A 22116-nucleotide genomic window follows, 5' to 3' on the forward strand; every position below is an offset into this window, starting at 1 on the left:
AATTCAGTGGAGAAAAAGCCAGAGAAAGTGATAAAAGATCAAGGAATGTCGTGATTTGTCTTTTAGCATTTTTTGTGACTCGAATGCAGCCCAGTATTTCATTACTCACCGAAAAACAAATACAATTCTGATAAACATTTTATTGTGTACAGGTTATTTCATATAAAACAACTCACTTGTAAAATATTGCACGTAGTCCTTTTGTATAAAAATGACGTTAATTTAACATGGCTGTTAAAGGATTATCACAGCGTGATAGAGATAGAGATAGAGATTTAATCACTGCAGTACTGTTCACAACCACTAGACGGCACTTATTAGCCTGTGGAAAGAAACAAAATAATACTAATATGCAACTTTACAACTTAAAAATATCATGCATATTTGTATTCATTAACATGTCAACCTAACTAAAAAAATGCTGTTTTAGTTTAAAGTACTCTTGGCTTGGACACACTCAGAGTTTTGCTTCTGCATCTAAGTGTCTTTTGCAGTGATGTTGCAGTTGGCTATCTAGTCTACTCGCTTGTCCCCCAGTCAGTGTGTATGAGCTGTGAGAGTTGGCCAGTTTGTGTCTCAGAACTATGTGTCCCGGGCTCTGTGCCGAATGCACGAGTTGGAGTCCTGAGATGCGGAAGGCTCTCAGTACACTGTACCAGAAACGCAGGACCTCCTCTTCAGCACCACCCACCTCAAACCCCTCCCACTGCAGATGAATGGTCAGAATGAGCTGATTGATCTTTCTGAGAGTTCCATCCTTAATCCCGCTTTCTGTGCACCATTCAGCACTCTCCAAATCCATAAGCAGAACACTAAATGAATGTGACATAATGGGAGCAACAACAAAAAGCAAGTGATTATACTTTATATAAAAATATATTGTTTTTTTTCCTTTTAATGAGCAGTGATTAAATATAATAAACATATACCCTGAAGGGCAACTCATCTTATGAGTCACTGTTGTGAGGACGCCCATGAGTGAACCCAGACTTAAGTAGCCTACATAAGGTGGTGATTCACTACTGATTCAGCACTGGACAGTGAGTGTGGAATTATTTTTCGATTTACAAATGCATTTAAGAGAATCTTAAAATGAGATTATTTGGTTGTAGATACCATGGTGTGGCACAGGGAGTCCCTAATGTCATGCAGGCTGTTGTACATTACCCATGAGGCCTGCATGACGGCATGGATTTCTCCAGTCTAACCAAGCCAGATGATTCTTAATAGATGCAGGCTCTTGACTCCCTCGACTGCCAGGGTCAAACCGATGAACCTCACACCCTGCATACACCATTGTGTCTAAAACACAGCATCCTTCCCATCCCGACTACAAAGATACAGGCAAAAGATTCCACTAATTTGGAACAGCCTGAAGGATCCCTGTGAACACTTCAACCAATTACTGTTTCCATGCATCAGTCATGACTTATCGAGGGAAAAAGCTGCAGAATGGGACAACCTTCAGCTTTTTTTTTCTTCTAGAGATTATATTCAACAAATACCACCCTTCCAGCTTAACAAGGATACCTAAATGGCCATCATTCTTTGAAATAAACAAGCCTGGTCTGAAATGTGCTGGCTGTTTATTGAATCCCTAATGTTAAAACAGAAGAGACTGTTAGATCAGGTACCACCTTATACACAGACCTCGGGAATTAGTGTTTATAGCACTAACAAGCATACAAAAATATTAACAGATCTCAGATGAGATGATATACAGTATTTTTCCTAAATGTATGTTATTAATCTTCAATGCATTTTTTTTGGACCTCATAATTATTTATTTTTAGAGTAAATTTTTAGTTAACTGGCTGAAATAAACTTATTTCTAGTGAGATATTCCAGACTTCTAAAATCATTTACTCTGCTTAATTTCTGCCATACCCACCAACTTTTTCAGCAGCCTTGGTGTCGGACGTATATTCCCATTCATTTTTCTAATAGGGATTTTTTTTTTTTTAATCTTGGTTTAAGAGTTAAAAGCCATGAATCAAGCCAACCAGCTACAAGGAAACACAACTTTACAAATTTGATTTAAAGCACAAAAGTATTTGAAAATCAGACTTAAAGACAAAAACGAGGTTTTTGCAGAATCATAGCTAATATAGTTTTCACCAGGATTTTCACTATTAAACAAATACTTTAAACAAATATATTAAAGGAAAAATATTTGAAATAATGGGGGCTAACGGCTTCAACAAAGGCATCTATTAACAGCCTCGTAGCTCAAAGTAGGTCTGTTATAATTACAAATCAGTTGCCTTATGGAGAAAATAAAAAGGGATATTTCCAGAACCGGACTGTTGCACTCTATAGACTGCAAGCTTGTATAGAACCAAGTCCCCCTACATTTTTTTTTTCCTTTATTAATTTCACCAGGATGTATGTCACAATATGGAAGAAAATAATATTTCGCTACTTCGATTCTTGTGTTTTTTAGGGGAAGCTTCAATTAAATAAGCATTTTGTGCTGTGTCTTTTTGGTGCATTGTAACATTTATGTTTACCTGAATGAGTAGGCCACACAACCCCATTTGCCCTCCAGTGGTTAATGCACAAAACATCTGGGTGAACAGGACAGTGTGCATATTGATTTCCAGATGCAGAGTGTGATAGGAAAAAGGTCTTCCTTAAAATGTCCAAATATATCACTTTGGAAGTGACAGTCCATTTTTATATTATGCAGTCCCATAGCGTTATGTAAGACAGTCTGATGCCCACGGCTGCAGTATCAGCTCTCTAGCCACGGCCTGTAAACACATAAACATGATGTTCTGTCTCATCTTGGCCAAATTTCAGATGCACATTAAAAAAAAACTGTAAAATATAGGGATGCAGTGGAGGTGGGTCAGGCATTCAATAGCCACTGTAAAAACTGTGTGAGCGTGTGCAGTGCTTCAGGCAAGAGAAGTTGCAGCTCATCTGGGGTCACTGAATATGCCCTTTCAAAACCAGAGGTTATATGCATGAGAACAAAAGGAACAGAGAGAACATTTAAAACCTTGGCTGTTGTAAATGGAGCCTCTCCCAAAACCTACAACAACCCTGTTTAGTAACCATGGAGACACTAGACTAGAGGAAGGGGTGTATGACTCACTGAGGAACTCACTGTTCTGGGGGAGGCTGAGGTGGGGGCGGTCAGTGAGACAAACAGAAAAAAGGGTGTGAGACTTTATTTTAGAAGATTTTTGTTCCCATGTTAAAGTGTCCAGAACGGATCCCCGTTCATTTTGCCAAGTCAAATATACGTTTTCCAGACCTTCTAGATAAAAAGTTACAATAGGGCAATCTATTCTTAATAAAATTCTATCCGTTTTCAAGTTCAATTTATTTTCTTGAAGTGCATGTCAGGAGGATCCTCCACCTAAAACTGAAAGATACGAAAGTTACCTGCATCACTAGCGTATATGAGATAACCTGGCGTTCTTCAGGCTTTCGTCCTGGTATCCTGTCAGTCTCGAATCCAACACGCCGCTTTCCAAATCCCCTTAATTTTTTCTAACCTCAGACGACGTTGATCTGTCACTATTCTCTATGCTTACGACGAGTAAAGCAGGTTTGTCCCCGCTCGTGTTATATGCGCGCGTGGCACTGTTAGGACTAGCAGTACCGGCAGACCTATAATAAATATACTGTGGGAAATGCCTCGCAATCCGCTAAAATTACAAGCGGCCATCCCTCTCTCGAGTTTGGAGTGTCCCGTGGGAGCGCAGACTCTTTGGCTTGAGGGCACTGGGAATGAATGCTCGTCGGCTGGACAGTCTGTCAACAAATAGCCTACTATGTGTGGCAATGTTTGCCTGCACCTCCCAATATTCCACACGATAAAAAAACGGCTACTAAATATCTTAATAAAAAACCAAAAAAATGAGAGGTTTAGGGGACATAAATTAGAACAGTAAAGATTTAGTGGAACATTCCCACACATGTGCGCGCAGCCAGATACTTACTCAAACAGACACGCACGCACACACCACCCACGCGGACGAACACATTTCACTACTATGTAGTATGAGAGACAGAGAGAGAGAGAGAACAGCGCGTCAAATGGGTATGATGTCCAAATATACACTATTCATAAATCAGTAGGTGAGTAATACCATCGTGACGTAGCTCTGCTGGGATTCTGAAGTGTGCAGCCAGTGGTCACTCCCACAGTGGCCAGGAATTTAGTTTATTTAGTTCATCCACAAATAAAAGGTCAATTTGCTGTAAAGCCGGTGTCTCTGTACAACAGAAAACACAAACAAATAAAATCGAACTCCTAGTGTCTTGTGCGTCGCTTTCCCATTGAAAACACGTACCTGCTTTTGCGTTTTTCTTATGTGATTTGTTAAAGAACAATTAACGTTACATTTGCTGACAGCTTAAGCAATGGCGGATTGGATGAACACATTATTTTTGAAGATCTATTCTCATTGTTTACACATGGAGTCACTATGTTGTAGGCTTTTTTGAAATTTCGTAAATCTTTTTTGTGCCGTCTAAAAAATTGTAACATAACAATAATTGCGATTTAAAAAAACAGTCTGGAAGGCTATAGGGTATAGCACTGGTGCATATTAATTGCATTTAAATGTAAATGTGCGCTATATCTGAAACTGGCAGTGTTTATGAAGACGTTGGCTCGATTTGATGTTAGAATGACAAGCAGCCAACATTTATATTATTTTACATATTATTTTATCTTTAAAGTTTTTTGTATTTCTGTAAATGCAAATGGACAATGAAATAATATGAAAAAATATGACAAACCGATGCATGTTGTCAGGTGCTGCAAAGCACATTTTTGTTGCATATATATTATTAAACATATATAACCAAGAAACTGCAGCCAGACAGTGGCAACACAACTATCAAGCAACTGACTCAACATAGAGAATGTACAGAGAGTGACGAACAGAGCCTCTTTCTTTTCTTTTTTTCCATGCATCAGTGTAGACCTTAATATAATAATAGACAAAAAGCCAAACATTTGTCTTTAGAAGTTCAAATCCCTTGGGTCGATTTGTTGCAGATACTGTGTTGTAATTGTCCAATATTTTCACTTTCTCAACACAGTGGGGCAGCAAAAGTATAATAAATTTAAGGTATCATACACCCCTCCCCCCACACACACACTCCAATGCCACACATTTACAAACAAGCTGATCAATGAAAAAATGGAATGAAACCTACCACAAAAGTAAAAATTCTCATAGCCTTCTTCCTCAATGACTTCCTTTGAATTCCCATACAATCTTTTCTCTCTCTCTCTCTCTCTCTCTCTCTCTCTCTCTCTCTCTCTCTCCCAAATCTCTGCTTGTGTCCTCATCTGATCTCCAGTTAGAATGTCTGATGCCAAAAGCACAATTGTCTCGTTCCAAACGCCTGAGTGGTGCTACATAGGTCGGAATGCAAAATAGGCATTAAAACCACACACACAGGATAAAAAATGATAAAAAAGAGAGAGCAACCATGATCATGCTCATATCGCACACTCATTCATACATCATATGACGAGTAAAGTTTTTATAATCAAGTTTAATTGGACTGTTATCTGAATGAGATATGAAACTTTGTTAAACATTTTAGTGAAGGTGATAATTACCCATTTTATTTTTCCTGCTTGGCCACCGTTGGATCTGATTTCACTTTCATTGTATTTCCCCAACCACAGAGTAGAGGCAGGACAAAATTAATCAATGATCAGAACAGAATGTGTATTTAAATATTTCCACCTCAGATACAGTATATGGAATAGACAGATACAATATTTCATCACAAAAAATCACTGTACGACACAGCAGACCACAAGAAATACGAACAGAGGGATGAAAGAAAAAGAGGAGGCGAATATGCATTGTCCACACCCTGAGTTCCAGGCCATCAAATCCAGGGTGAAAAGTGCCCTGGCCTCTTAACATGTTGACAAGGACAGAATCATTCAGGGGCAGTGCATGGGTGTCTGTCCTCCTGTTGTGATAAAAACACACAAATGAGAGTTGGATATTGGGCACAAAGTGACCATGTTGCAGATCCAGAGCGACGGTTGAAGGGATCAAATTTTGACACATTCCTGTGGGACCAGACCAGGCCACTGATAAAAAAGATTACTTAAACTGTACTTGCACAAACTCAAGCTGAACAATTTAAAGCCACATAAAATTGGTATTTCCCTCATGTGTCCTTCCAGCAGTTCCAAAACACTGTCATGACATTGCTGCTTTAATGTATGTCTCTTTCAGCAGGACTCTGAGATTCAGTTGTTTTCAAAGCAGTGAGCTCCTCAAGTGATGGAACCATTTGAGTAGCTTATGTACAAATGCTGTTTTTTTAAATGTTTAACTTAAAAGTAAGAAGAGGGCAGAGTTTGTGCAGTCACCATTTATAGATGCTGAAGGAGAGAACAGAAATTTAGGATTAAGTAATCTCCCCAGCGACAAAATCAGAGGAGGCTTTGAGACTAAAACAGGGACCAGGATGTAGACAAAAAACCTTTTGTGTGGTCTCTCACATTAGTTTAGTTTTTGGGCATCACTGAAATGTGGGTATGGGTGAATCACATTTGCACAGTTGCACTCTGAAAGGGAGTTTCCTGCATTTCATCAAATTGGTTTCTTCGTGAAACTAGCAGTGTCCATTCTTTCTATAATAAGTCCCTAGCTCAAGCTGTATAGCAATATTAGTTATTTTGTGTGTGCATTTACAGTTGCAAGTCAGCATATGAAAAGTATACGCAAGTATGTGAATGTTTTGTGATCACATTGTATGTTTGCGTTCGTGCATGTGTTTCTGTGTGTGTCCATGTGGATGGGTTTGGATCTTGATTGTCACTGCTGGAGAAGTCTTTATTTAGCCATATCTCTGAAACTCTTCAGTCTCAGTAAGTGTCTTCCAAAGCTTATCTTTAAAAAAAGATTAAAAATATGAAAAGGGTACTGTCCATTTCATCTGTCAAGAAAAAAAGAATAGTCAAATGAGGGTTAGCATAAGTATCAATACATACTGACAAAAACTTACGTTACCACATAAATATAGTTTATGGCAGCATTTAAGTATCTACTTTTCATACTGCAGTCATCTGAGCTATGTCCCATAATTAATGTCTTACCTCTTTAGGGATGCCAAGATAATCCCAACTACAGGCTGGTGACAGTGAAGCCTTCTTCACTGGGCTGGTCAAGAAGCTGGCAAAGTACCCCTCCCCGGGCTGTTTGGGCTGCATAACGGTGTCCAATGGGTGCATAGCTGTCCAAGTTACCATGGTAACCCATCTCTTCGTGCTGTGGGGAAGAGTCCAGAGTTCCACTCACACATGAAGTTGACATGGAAGGACCTCTTTGTAAAGGGGAAGGGTAGGATGAATGGGATGGAACTCTCATCCCAGAGACCATTAATGACATGTCCCGTTTGTGGGAGGGCAAAGAGATTGCTGATGGTCGCTGTTCCTCATAGTTTTGGGGACTGCCAGCAACATTTCCTCCTTGCCCAAACCAGCAGGGAGAGCCACTGTAACTGGGGGAATCATACTGGGAGAACTGGTCTTTTGGGACCCGATGCGGACTCATGGCAGAACCACACTGTGGTAAGAGGCGAGGGGTTGGCGAGAGGGTTGGGCTAAAAGTCCTGGCAGCATGCCCATAAGTCTGGGAGGAAGGACCAGGTTTAGGGTACTGCTTTAGGGCATCTGACTGATTTGATAAACTGGGGGATACAGAGGCAGAGTCTGGAGGGTAGACATGAGCAAATCTCTCATCTGAGGAGGGAGTAGAAGTATGGACAGAATATGGAGAGGGGTATTCACAGGACTCTGGGGCATGGCTGAGAGGAGACAGGCTACTACTATCTCCACTATAGTAGTCCAATGCTTCCTGGTATACACCCCCTGAACCCATCTGTCCTGACCCTGATGGGGCTGAAGGCTTTTGAGATTTGGTTTTTGGTGGTGGTGGACGATCTCTTTGACAAGGAGAGAATCCTCCCCTGCCTCTGGCTCCTCTCGGCTGTCTCCCACCTGTAGCACTACGTTTTGGCCCTCCCCCTTGCATAGGAGGGCTGGCAGGTGATCCTGGGGGAACAGAGCATGCTTCCTTCTCATTGTGTGCCTCAGACTTTTTTCTTCGCCCACGGCCTGGTTTTGCACCCCCTTGGAATAGTACATTCTGACTCCAGTTGTAAGAAGGGCCTGCCGAATTTTCATTCCAGTCAAGCATTAGCTTCTCCAGGCTTGAAAGACTAGACTGACCCTCAGGCATAGGAACATCCCTTGGGCGAAATGTTCCCCCCATAACACCCATGCCTCCTCCACCAGCGTGAGAGGAATCTGAGGAGGATTCAGAGAGTGTGTCAGGGCAAGGACGTGGTTTGGCTTTTTGGGGTGTGTAGTTTGAGATGTCCAGAATGTCTTTGGAGTCTAATCCAGTTCCAGCTACCCCATATTCAGGGTAACCATGAAACTGATGAGTAACATATGCATCACCACCCCAGTTATTTCCCCCTTGTCTGTATCCCCACTGAGCTGTAGAGGTGTACTGTCTGCAACCCTCAGGCGGAGAAGAGGATAAGGAATAGTGGCTAGACTTTGACATTGACATATAACTTCCACTTGGTGAGGTTGGGCCAGAGTCCCCTCGCTGTATGGTTGAATGGGGTGGGCATGGATATCCACTATAACTGCGCTTGGCAGAACCCTGGTAGTTGGAATAACTCATCTGACACTGTGCATTGGGAACAGAGGGAGTTTTTGTGCCATGTGTAAAGCTACAGTCACTTGGTCTTTGCTGTTGTTGCTGCAGTTGAGGGAGGGGGTAAATGCTTCCTCCTTGAGGAACCCCAGCACTATAACTAGGTGGATATTGAGGAAAACCTCCAGATGGATGTGGAGAGCTGGGTGAACGGGAAAGCAAGAGTGCCGGGGATTTAGGGAAGGATGGGGTAGGAGAAGTCTGTGAAACACTGTATGAATATGAGGGTTTAGTTGTCGAGCTGCCTTGAGTTTGGGGTGAGGGTAATGGTGCCCCTTCCCCAAGACAGGCTGCTCCTTTAGGACTTCTTTTGGGAAAGGCAGGAGACCAACGATGGGCTGCACCAGGGCTGCTACCTTCATATCCTGGGGTGAGCTTACGACCTTCCTGGCGCCCAGCAGGGCTGGACATAGAGATATCTAGCAGGTCAGATGAGTCATCAGAATCAAGAAGAGAGCGAAAATAACCTGCAAACATTCCCTGAGACTCTTCTCCACTGCCTACCCCTCTCACACCGGGGCTGTGGTACACCCCGCCCTTACTAGCCTCACTACTTTGAAAACTTCCACGAGGGGAACTAGAGCTCTGATAACTGCTTGTTTTCTCAGTAATATCTCTGTCACCTTTCCCTATCCAGCTACTGTTCTCATTTTGCCAATCTTGCTCTTGAGCACCTGGACCATTTTTTAAAGTCCCATTCTTTCGTGATCTGCGTTTTCTAACCTTCTCACCTTGTGCAGAGCCACCTAAAGCTGCCCTACTTATTCCCCCAGCAACACCCTTGCCTCTTTTTCGAGGAGTTCCTGGTTCAGATGCAGGGACCTTCCGCTTCTTGCCAATTGTTTCAAAAAAATCACTGAATGACCTTTTAAAGGAATCAGAGGATCCAGCTGCTCCCCCTCCTCTACTCCCCATACAGCCTGCCCGACCACCTCTCCTGCGGAATCCTGTGAGGCGGTGCAAAAGAGTGGAAAGTGATGGATTTTCTGGTGGTATGTGGAAAGTTTCAGGCTCTGTTGGGGTCCAGCAGCGTGGAGGAGAGCAGCGGCCTGTGCTGGGTGGTTGTCTGTTCAAGAAGGCCAGTTTGGAGAGGACATCTGCATATTCTACTTTAACATCATTGGTATCATTAACATATGAGGGCTGTGGAGACGGTAGCTTTACTGTTCGCCGCCTCCGAATTTTTTTGGGCTCTGCAGCACTGGCTGCACCCACTCTGGTCTCATGCATGTCAGGTTGTCCTGGTAATGCCTGTTTAGGGGGGCGTCCCCTGCGTCTCTTCAAGATTACAGGAAGCTCTCCTGGCGGAAACATCACCATCACACTCTTTCCATTGTTCTTCATGCGGAGTAGTGCGGTGGGCTCTCTTGAAACATTAGGTCCTGGCTCACCTCCTACAACTCCCTCGGGCCCTTCACCTGTTGTGGCCCCTTCCCCACGGGGTCCAGTACACACAGGCTCCAGGGATGAGATCTTATAGCTTTTCTGTCGTCGGCTCATGTGAACAGGTATTCTGGCTACTTTTACCACAATCTTCCTCACACCTAAATAACGTCCCTGTCGCCTCCCTCTTACTGAGGGGTGAGTAACAATGCCCTCTCCTTCTGATGTTCTCATGCTATGATTTGGTGTAACACCTGCTGGTATAGTTGATGATGATAAAACCTCAAATGATGAAGCAGCATCACACACCTCTGGGGGATGTTCCTCCATTGGTCTTATGTCCTCTGTTCTCCAAACTCTATTCTCCTCCTCTTCTTCATCATTTTGGTCCATTTCTCTTTTGAACATATTTTCCTCAGCAGCTCTACGTAAACGGGATGATTTACGAAGATGGCAGGGGAAACGTGGCCGACCAGAGCTCCGCAGGGTATACTTCCTTTCAGCCTCCACAGAGGTCATTACACTGGCTTGACCTATTATACGAATGTGGTCTAGGTCGCTGGTGTGATCCATTTCTGGCTTACATGTCAAATTGTGTTCTCTCTCCTCCTTGAGTAAAGTGGAAGGGTTGAATTGAGGAGGTGTCAAATTGTTTGGGGTTAGGGTGGTGTGTAACAAAGGGGGTGACAGAACATGTATATTATGTGTGTCAGTCTTGGAAGGTAAAGACAAGTCTTCTGGAATAAGGGAAGGGTCCAGCTCCATAACTGAGGAGCCAGTGTCTGTAGGCGTGCACATGCCTTTCTGTGTGCACTTGTTTGTTAACATGTTTGTGTCCATCCACATATGGGTATCCAATGGAATGTGGGTATGAGGCTGCAGGTGTGTGCTTGTGAGTGAGTGTTGTGTTGTGTGCATCTGTGGCTGTGTGTTTTGCTGAATGAGCATTTGTTCTTGTGTGTGTATTTGCTCCACATAATCTGTCTGCCTATGTTTCCTGGCTTTACATCGAAGTTGCTCTTCATGGTTCCGCAGACCATTAGCTAAAGAGGAAGGTGAATAAAAGCGGTAATGTAGTGAGCTGGCTGGATTAGAATCAGTGGGTCCTACAGATGTGTCCCCAGGCTCTTCATCCCCCTCCCATAAAGAGGGGCCCTCATCATCACTGCAGTCTTTGTCAGCCAGTGCCTCACAAGTCAAACGAACACCTCCAGAGCGTAGGCGACCTGACAGACGGCTCATTACCCCCAAAATTGTAGATCAGGATCTTCGTATTTATATAAATGTGTCAGTGATGGTTCCGTGTTAGGTTTAACTGTGAGCTGGGTCCAGTTCAGCTTGTAGGTTGTTTCATCTCTTTCCTCTCACTGTTATTCTTGGCCAGAATGAATTGAACCATCAGGCTTTACACAGTCTTGAGGTCCACAGTTTTCAGGAGTGCAGATAACAGGTTTTCCCAGGGAAAAGGGGACAACACACACACAAAAAAAAATGTTAATATTTATTTACTGTAGAGGAATGCAAACAAATACTGTACAACAAAGCTGAAAATCCTATTGAAATAACTGCAGTTGTTCTTACCATGTCTGCTGCTACGGCCATGCTTTGTGTTATCCCTGTGGGCGAAAGGACACTTGTCACTATGGCGATACAGTTACAGAACAGTTGTAACCATGGCAATAGAATATGAGTGGAGCGGTAACCATGGTTACATAGTTTTCCTTTCCAATGCAATAGATTGCAGGCCTCACTATGGCAATACGACATATGTCTCACTGGATAGGCAGCTGTTTTATATGTTTTACATTTGGCAATTTAAAGCATTTTAAGTAAACTTTAGAACAGAAAAATTAAAAATAACAAGCACGCAAAGTCTTGAATACAGTTTAATATCTGTGATCACTAGCAATAATCAAGAATCAATAATCACACAAAAAGCCTTAGTGCAAAGTCTGAATTTACAAATTAAGAGGTAAGAGGTTTATCATCTATAAACTCGAGAAATGAGATTTGAAATGAATTTTTTTTTTTACATTTTAACGTGCAATATTCAAAAAAGTATTTGATGAGGAAAGGTTTGCCTGCCACAGTTTATTATTTAGTTTTACTGTGTGATGTGTCATGAGGCCTCACCATCATTGTTTTTAAAATACATGGATAGTTTCCATATATTTTAATGCAAAGTATCAAAATCATCAAATTATTTTAAAAAATGTCTGCATTTTAACTTGTTGAAAATTTGGGCCAGTAAACAAATATGGAAAAGAGTTAAATTTAAAATGCAATATCTAAATAAAAAAGTAACACTTTCAACAAGTCTATTTTTCAGCTCTCACCTCACAAAAAAAATTAATAAAATAAAATAAATAAACACCTATATGAATACATAAAACCCCCAAACATATTGGTGAGCTACACAAAAATATAACCTGGAGAGAAAACGCTAGAATGCAGAGAAGTTGGGGCTTGACATCAGGGGGCAGCAAAGAGATGAGAGGAAGTGGATGTAATGTTTCTAAAGAAAGAGATGGATGGATGGATGAATGAAAGAATATATGAATAAAATAGGGGGATTTAGAGTAAAAAACAATTTTTTCATATTGCACCCTGAAAAATAAAGGAAAGTAGATCAGTGCATGCAAACTATTTTCAAATAAAAGAAAAGCTGTCATATTTACAATTTACTCACTCCCGTCCCATATTACAACTCTCTATTATTATTTTTATTCTTAGGCAAAATAAAAGAGAATACTGCATAAACCACAATCAATCAATCAATCAATCAATCAAATACAGCCTACACATGTGCTATATTCAATGTATTCTGAAGCTATATAATATTTTTGTTTATGCACAAAACCTTTCATGCAGAAAACAGAAGCCTTTAGATTTAGACTCAAATTCCTTTTAGAACAACACAGGATCGAGATGAGATCGGGGCAAATAAATGATGACAAAATTTTAATTTTAAGTGAACTATTCCTTTAAGAATTGAATTTCATTTGTGATAAACATTGTAGTGACGTAAATAAGTCCAGGAGCTGGACTCTCACACACACATTACAGTTCTATCCATCTCTCAGTCTGCTACACATGGTTTTTATTACTAACTGGCAACGATAGGGAAAGTGCAGAAAGAGAGAGTGAGCGAGGGAACCTGAAACATGTGCTACAGTACATGGTGCCGAACAAGCTGCCACACTTGCATTCTTGAAGACAATGATACAGAGACAAATATGCATAAAACATGCAACCTTGCACATAACTCACACATAGCTGCTGAAACTTTACATTTGCTGCACATAATTATTTCTCCCACCTAGAAAACAAAACAGCATTCCCCCATACACTTAATATTCTGTGGCACAAACAGAATTTCCGCAATCAAGTGTTTAGAGCCATGGATAAGCTTCCCACACTACTGTTTTGCCAGTTTGGCCTGATCTTCTTGTGCTTCGGTTCTCCCAGATTTCAGTACTCACAATTTTCTTTTCTCAGAGGTTTTCAGAGAGATTTAGATCTGAACACATTGCTGGTTGCTTCAGAACAATTATTATTTTTGTGTGTGTGATGGAAGGCCCATGGCTTTCACTCAATACCAAGTTTTTGACACTTCTTTCAAAAGTGCTCTCCAAAACTTTTCAGTCTTTGCCTGACATCTTGAAACCATGCACATGTTCATGGTGCCAAGAGCAACAAAACATTCGAAAACATCAATGAAACTCTCCTGTGTTTGACTCTCCTCCTCTTTGAAAGCTAAATTTTGTTGTCATTCAACATATTGATGTCCTATACCAAAATAGTCTGATCTTGGTCATCAGACGGATTGCTGTTAAGGCATGTTCAGGCATGTTCATATCCTGCACTTATGTCTCTCTCAGTAGAGGGGTCTACCCGGGACTTCAAACTTATTACCCTTTCATTGGGCTGGGAATAGATGGTGAAATCTTGTGTTAGAAGGTCAGCTTGAATCTGAGTGTCAGTTGAAGAAGTTTTTCTAATATTTGAAGTATTCTGTTGTGAAATATTCCTCTAATGGCCACATCCTGTGATGCTGACTACCGCTCTGTAGGCCTTAATCTCCTTGACACTATTTCGAACACTGAAAACAAGAGCACCAAGGTCTTTGAAGATCAACTTGCTGATTGTCATGCCTGGCATCTATTGGCTTCGTATCTAATCAATTTTACATGCTCATCATACACCACACAAGAACTCATAGCAGGAATCAGACGGCATGAATTAGCTATTTTATAGTGCATTTTATTTTGTATTGCTTTCATACAATCTATCCAGGAGCGTCGGACTGGGGGTAAAACCAGTACTGATTACCAGAGCCCCAAAGGAAGAGAGGGCCCTTGAAAAGTCTGGAATATATATTTTCAGGGGGGGGGGGGGGGGGGGGCATTAGGACTGCCTATACATAGGGCCTGGGATCTTGTGCAGGGCACCTGAATCTATCACAAATTCACTTAAAAAAATTTGTGAATACATTTATTTGATTAAATAACTTCAAGTAACAAGCTAATTACTCAGAACATTAATATACACTTAAATAGTATGGTACAATTTAATCAAGTATTTGTCTATTCATGTTTCATGTTTGTTCCCTTGCAAAAATGTCAACAATCTGCTGAAAGATGAAGTATATTATTTGAACAAATTTAGCATAGGCAAGGTGCCATTTCATGATGTAACTGTTAACTGGAAACATAAAAACCCATTTTGTCATCATTTACTCACCCTCATATAATCTCAAACCTCTATATCTTTCATTCATTGACTTTCAATAAACAGACCAAAAAAAATGTTTCAAACACACACATATTCCAAAATATCTTTCGGAAAAGAGCGAATGTCTTGCAGATCTGGAACGACATGAAATAAATGATGACATGATATTTATTTTGGGGTGAACTATCCCTTTAACTTGTAATGCCAACTACAAGGGTCAAGTCCAGTCCATATAGCGAAGAAGCAGAGAGGAATATCAGATAATCACATTAATAAGCATGTGTGCTTAAATCTCAGCCAGTCCTGTCCTGTGTCTGAATCTTGAATCAAATGTAGATTATGTTTTCTGATGGTCAACAGCTAGGCGCACACAAACAAATATAGCTTTTAGATCACCCTTAAATTCCATCTCTCTAATTCGTTCACACTTTAAATTTGCTTTCTACCTCCTCTCTCTCCTTCTTTTTCTCTAATTAATACCACTCATTAATTAAGCATCAGTCTCACAGAAGACAGGAACAAGCACAACTGCAGAACAGTTCTTTAATTACAGTCACGCACACACCAAATCGCTCATACAAAGTCTCTCAGTTATTCACACACATTCCTCCTCCTAAGTGTTTGAGAGAAAGAGATTGAATGTCTGGAGCTTCTCTTACTCTTCTCTCACAGTTCTGGCACCATGACATATTTGCCTGCCAGGACAGACTAGTGAGCTGGATTAAGTCAGTGGAGAGTGTGTGTAAAAGAGAGAGAGTAGACATGAGTGAGGCTAGCATTTGTCTGCTTTGTTTACTAATTAAATGTGGCTTTCACTCTTTCCAAACTAGTGGTGTGTGGTAAATAACTGAAACAAGGAGGCAATGACACTTTAGGATTGAGAAATTGTGATGTTTACACAGTTTACAGGTTAATGGTAACATGAAGATAAATGGAACATGAAGCAAATCAGTTTTGTAATATTTTGCTTGTAATTTGTTTTTATATATATATATATATATATATATATATATATATATATATATATATATATATATATATACAATTTAATATTTATTAAAAGTTTTAAGTTTACAATTTGTTTTACATAATTACACAACATATCTGTATCATATTGGTTATTGGCATATATTACAGATTTTGTATTTACAATTAAACAATATTGAATAATTAATTGTGCATGCAAATTTCTTTTTGCCATCTGCTCACTTAAAGTATTAATTAAAAACATTTATAATTTTAATAACACTGTTAGATGTAATCTTTGCCACATCTCAAAATTCAAATACATTTTTCATACCATTTCATACATGTTGGGATGCCTAAATTCATTTTTAAATGACTGATTTTATTTATTTATTTTTATTAATTAATCATTAAACACATTATCTGGCAGAATTGTAATTTCAACGTAATAATTCCTTTTTTTTGGTTTGTTTCTATTACTATTATCATAAGTAACATTTTATAATAATCAAAATCTTTTAACCCTAATACTCAACAAATCCTCTATTAACAATGAGCTTAAGGGAGACAAAAGAGGCCATGCCTTACTGTAAAACATTATCTGCTGATTCTGCTCTTGGACAGTGCAACTTCAGAAAGGTGAGCAGTTTACACAAAATTTGGTCTAAGAATTGTTTTTGCTTTTTTCTACTAGCTATTACTTATATTCTCCCCCTTGCCTCCTTTTGAGAAAATCCATCCTTTAACCCCTTTCTGTAGTTTCACCTTTTTTAAATACTCTATTTGACTATGCAGCTCTATCTTTTTGTTTCCCTCCGCTTTTATGCTTTTTTGATTCTCCACACACGTTTTGTCTCTTTCTCCATTGATCCAATCCTTTCAACTACTGGAATGCCCCCCACCCCATGGGATCCAAACAGCTGGTAACATTTAGCCAATCACACAGCTGCCTTTAGATTCACTGTCCAATGACAGTCATGAAAGTCTACAATGATGCCCGCACCTGTCCATTGGAAAAATCAGCCATGCTGTAAACAAATACCATAGCTCAAAACAAGATTATCAGTTGACTCATCCTGCAAAAAGACTGAATGGTCAGAATGGTATTTATTTTAGATCTCATGAAATTTCTACCAATCACAGCCTAATTCATGACAAGAAAGCCATGAAGGGGAAATAACTGTAATGTAAACAATAGAAAATCATATGAATAGGTAAATATAGATCCTAAACATAGTGTAAGTGATCTTGTTCTCCTCTGAACTGTATAAAATTAATTATGGCATACAGGTACAACAAATCCTGAAAGATGCAATAATCTGATGTACTCCAAAAACACTTTAAATCATGGACACATGCTCAAACACACCCATGAATGCACACACATGCAAGGTCTGGTCTGTATCTCACAACCAACTTTTTTGTGTGCGATGTGCAAGTATGTTTGCACAAGAGTTTGTGCTTAGATAAGTGTTTGTTTACACGAGTGCAAAGGAGTGCTTGTGCGAGTGTGTGTGCGTGTGTTTACACAACTGTGTGTCTGTGTGTCAGTGGGTGTGTTAGGGCTCACTCAGTTCAAATGAGAGTGCAGTTGTTGCTAAGATACAGGCAGCAGCCCCGACAGTGTGTGAGGGCGAGTGACAGAGAAAGAAAGAGAGAAACAGAGAAAGTTAGAGCAAGACAGGGTGAGAGAGAATGTAGGAGAAAGCTTAGAGGGGGAGGTGGGGGGAGGAAATGAAGAAGAGGGGAACGGGAGAGGGAGAGAGAGAGAGAGAGTTAGAGAGAGGTAGAAGTGGGTCATAAGATCCACAGAGACAACTCCAGTGACACTCTGCAGAAACACAGCTGTCATCACACACACACACACACACACACACACACACACAATGGCTCTGTTTCAGAACCTAGTCAGCTGCCTCACTGCCGACATAGTCAGCATCCTAACTGAAACCTCATAAGTCAGGGGTTTACTAACCCTTTTTTGTGTCACGTACCCCAAAACATGATGATCCCCTTGTGTTCTTAAAATACAGCTATATATTTTAATGTATACAGTATATCCCTTTTTTAGTATTTGAGAAAAAAATTCTAATAATAATATAAAAACAATGTGACAGACCACATTATTTTTTGCTAGCACTTTATTTTAAGGAACATTTCAAACATTTAAGTTGCTTATTAGCATGCATATTATTTGAAAATTGGCTGTTTATTATTACTTACAAAAGCAAATATTAATGCCTTATTTTAGATCCATTAATAACCCAAACCTAATAAACTTAGCAACTACCTTACTATTAATAAGCAGCAAATTAGGAGTTTGTTGGGGGAAAACTCTCAGTTAATAGTTAAAATATGTTCTCTATTCTAAAGTGTTATTGATGTTTTTAGATTTCCTGAGAAATAAGAGCAAATATGTATAGGTGTGAATGACACATAAAGTGTGTGTACAATTAATGTGTTGATGTCTTAAGCTTATGCTAAGTTTGCCTAAAATATATTTTGTAATTTCTGTCTCTTTCTTTTTTTTCTTTTTTTTTAATTTTTATTATTTTATAATTTGAAAACCCCTGATTGATTTGCAAAGCTCAATTAGGCAGGAACTCAATATGTCATATAAACAGTGTTAAGTGCCTAAAAGACTTGACTCTCAATTTAATTAAATATAAGTGTATTCAAACAACACAATACTCTACTAACCATAAATATACGATGCCATTCAGAAGTTTGGGGTTGATAAATATTTTAATGTTTCTGGAAAAGGTGTCTTATTCTCACCAAGACTGCAATAATTTGATCAAAAAAAAAAAGGGTAAAATTTCAATATATTTCAGAATGTAATTTATTTCTGTGATGGCAAAGCTGAATTTTCAGCAGCCATTAGTCCAGCCTTTAGTGTCAAATCCTTTGGAAATCATTCTAATATGCTGATTTGCTGCTCTAGAAACATTTCTACCTTTTACCAATGTTGATATACGTGAGGACATATATATACTGTATGTCCTCACGGTCACTTTTTATACTTTTAATACATCCTTGCTGAACAGAAGTATCAATTTCTTTTGAAAAATCTTTATTAGTATTTTTCAACAACATTTCTTTTTGACAAGTTTTCTGGGGGAAATTGAGATGCATGCGATGCTGCCTTACAATTCAAATGAACGCAGGTATATCAGGAGGAGCATAATTAAGTGTGCATGAGCTCACTGTCTTTCTTCTGGTTTCCCTCATTTGCTTTCAGTGCCTCCATCATTCCTCAGTCTCAATCTCAAACTTGTTTCTTCTTCAGAGAATCTGCATTCTTAATATCTCCTGCATCTCTTCCTCTTCCCTCTCTATAACCTCTCATTCCCTCCTCCTCTCCTCTCTCTACCTTCCTCACTCGCTCCCTCTTTCTCTTTCGATTTCTATTACTTGAACACTCTCTCCCGTCCTCAGCTGCAGGAAATTACTTATAATCTTCATCACCAGAGACTGCATTCAACACTCAGCCCAGCCAAATACACACACACAACACATGCATGCACATATCTTCTACTTGTTGTCTTTTCTTTTTACTTTTTGCTTTCCTTATTTTTTGTGCTTGTCTACTAGCTTATTTTAAGAGGAGAAGAGACTACACCATCCTGACCTCCCGCCCCTCCACTTGGTCATATGACCACTGCAACAGCTGGGAATAGCTATCCAACAGCAGTTATAAGTGTGGTCACAACCAGTTTATTGTGGTCATTTAATCTAGTTGAGTACTAAACAGCTAAATCAAAAGAGATTTCAGGTACAAGAAATTAAACAAGGGCATACCTGTTGTGTGTACACCTGATTAAACCACACATGGCATACCTTAATTTTAGCACAAGTCATTCGCACTTAACATTTGAATGAAATGCTCAAGAAAACAGAACTGTAAAGCTGAGTAAAGATATGAGAGTAGAGAAAACACAATTCAAAAACAATCACTATCATCCTTATTTTAAAAAAAGAACAGGAATGGACATTTTTAACTTAAATGTGCAAGGTTTTCTGTGTCAGCCACTTTCAGTTATTTTTGTTTTCTGTTACTTTGTTATTCTTGTAGTTATTTACCAACATGGTGCTGGGGGAGACATTATTCATTCATTTTACAGACATTATCGTGAACTATAATATAAAAAAAATGTTTTAGAGAGCCCTTCAAAAAGAACTGGGCAATCTAATACAATAAAAATCTAATATTAATGATTTATATGGTGTTTAACAAAATTCTGTTTATTTTTGTTTCTGTTTATTTATTTAAATTCTGGCTAATTCTGTATGGCAGCCAGTGGAGAAATATACTTTTTATAACCAGATGGTGTAGTTACAACATCTACCAGCAGGGGCTAAGCAGCAAAACCTTGACCTCTTCTAATCCCCATTACATACCTGTGTCTCTGTCTACTCACTCCATCCACACCTCACTCTCTCTCTCTCTTTCTAATTCATAATCCAACTCATATTTATCTGCTTCTCATGTTGTGTTTATCCATGCCATCAATCAATCAGCTCATACTAAGGCTGTGTTCCAGGCAGGTTATTAAGCCCGTAAGTCACGACTTCAAACCACGACTCATTCCAGGCAAGTCACGCCAAACTCCCTGAGCGCAAGGAATTGTGGTAGCTAGATTAATAATTTGATTGCAATGTTATATTGTCTTAAAGTCTATTTCTCACCGTGTACCACTTGCATAAACACCGCATCCGTAAGGGCTGCCATTGTTGTTTTGTGTGCTATGTGACGTCAGAGCGCAGAACTGGGAATACATCGATCTAGTACAAGTTCATGGGTGGGAAGTCACAGGTTTGACTGCCGTTCCAGTGCACTTTCACAGGTAGAAGTCTGGAAAAACACGGGTTACGGGTTTCCTGGAACGTGGCATTACACCATAATTTCAGCCGGTGTGTCTCTCTGCACACAAACCTGGCTGCTTTAGTGTATATCTAACCCAGCTCCTCCTATCCCTCTCTGGATTGTGTCTAATGCACAGCTGTTCTCTCACCCGCCGGCACTTGAGAACACACACACACCCTACACATACAGATTTATGGGCGTACGGCACACACATCCCATAGACACGGACGCACACACACATACTGAGTTAGACCTTGAGGCCAGTGTTTTGTAGAGGGGCCTCTCCACTGCGGCCCTGACTTCCTGACCCCCCCCCCCCCCCCCCCCCAGCACCCCTGTTCCACTGTTGCCGTGGGAGACGCTGCTGCAGAGCCCGTTGCCAAGGAGAAGGGCTGCTGGCTGGCTGTTTAAATAACAATGGCCGCCTTGTGCACATTTCAACTCTAGACACTGACAGCATGTTAAGACCTGCTTCAAAAACACACATATGTGCTCTCTCGTCCTATCCGTCTGTGCCTCGCACACTAGTATGCACATATGCAGATATTCCCTTGACTTTTTCATGTGTTCTCTCACTCTCACTCACAGTCTCTCTCTCTCACAGGGGCTTTATTCAAAAGCATCTGTTTCTTTTTAGCCTGCACAGCTCATTCTCTCTCTCGCTCGCTCACTCGCTATCCCTGTCTCTCATTCCCTGTTTCCATGGTCTAAATCTCTCCTTCTCATTCAGGATGGGAGTGTGTAGTGCACTCATCCATCTTTCTGCTGTACACTCCCTCTATCATCATATCCAGAAAATTCCACTCCCTCCTACTCTCTCTCTCTCTCTCTCTCTCCTCCCTTATCGGCCTTCAGTACCTCTGCTGTTCCCCCACTCTCTCACTTTCTTCAGTTTCTTTATATCTGTCTCCCTCTCTCTTGCTCGCTCTTTCTCCTTCCTCCCTTATCTCCCCATAGTACCCCTCCTCTTCCCCACCATCTCTCACTTTCTGCCGTCTCTCTCTCGCTCAATCTCTCTGCACTGTGTAATCTCACTCACTCTCTCCTCTGTCTCTAGCAGAGGAAGTGTGTGTTCCCCAGGGGGAGCTGGGCTCATTAACTTCCAGCAGACAGAGAGAGAGAAAGAGAGAGAGTGAGGGGGAGAGAGAGTGCAAGAGAGAGATAGAACAGGAAAAGAAAAAACAGGGGGAGGGCGAGAGAGTCTGTGACAGAGTCTGAAGGTGAGGAAAAGACTGAGATTGAGAGATAGGCAAAAGAAAGAGAGATTAGAAAGAAAGAGACAGGACAGCTAGAGAGATAGACATCTGATCAATCACCCGGGACTGCATCATATCCTGTTTTAATGATCTTTAAATCACATAGTTTCATACATCGTATTAATATTAATACTTTTTTTGCAAATTAGTTTATTTAGTCTCAGCGATCTATCTATCTATC

General features: G+C 40.2%; 1 protein-coding gene across 1 annotated transcript; it reads right to left on the reverse strand.

Annotated features, from left to right (window-relative positions):
* Positions 1–5680: 5680 nt before the first annotated feature.
* On the reverse strand, positions 5681–11524 carry LOC132104226 (transcription factor Gibbin-like). Its single transcript, XM_059509534.1, has one exon. The coding sequence runs from the start codon at positions 11352–11354 to the stop codon at positions 7125–7127; it is 4230 nt and encodes a 1409-aa protein (XP_059365517.1). The 5' UTR covers positions 11355–11524; the 3' UTR covers positions 5681–7124.
* Positions 11525–22116: the final 10592 nt, after the last annotated feature.

Source organism: Carassius carassius, chromosome 25 (assembly GCF_963082965.1).
Source record: "Carassius carassius chromosome 25, fCarCar2.1, whole genome shotgun sequence".
Lineage (NCBI taxonomy): Eukaryota > Metazoa > Chordata > Actinopteri > Cypriniformes > Cyprinidae > Carassius > Carassius carassius.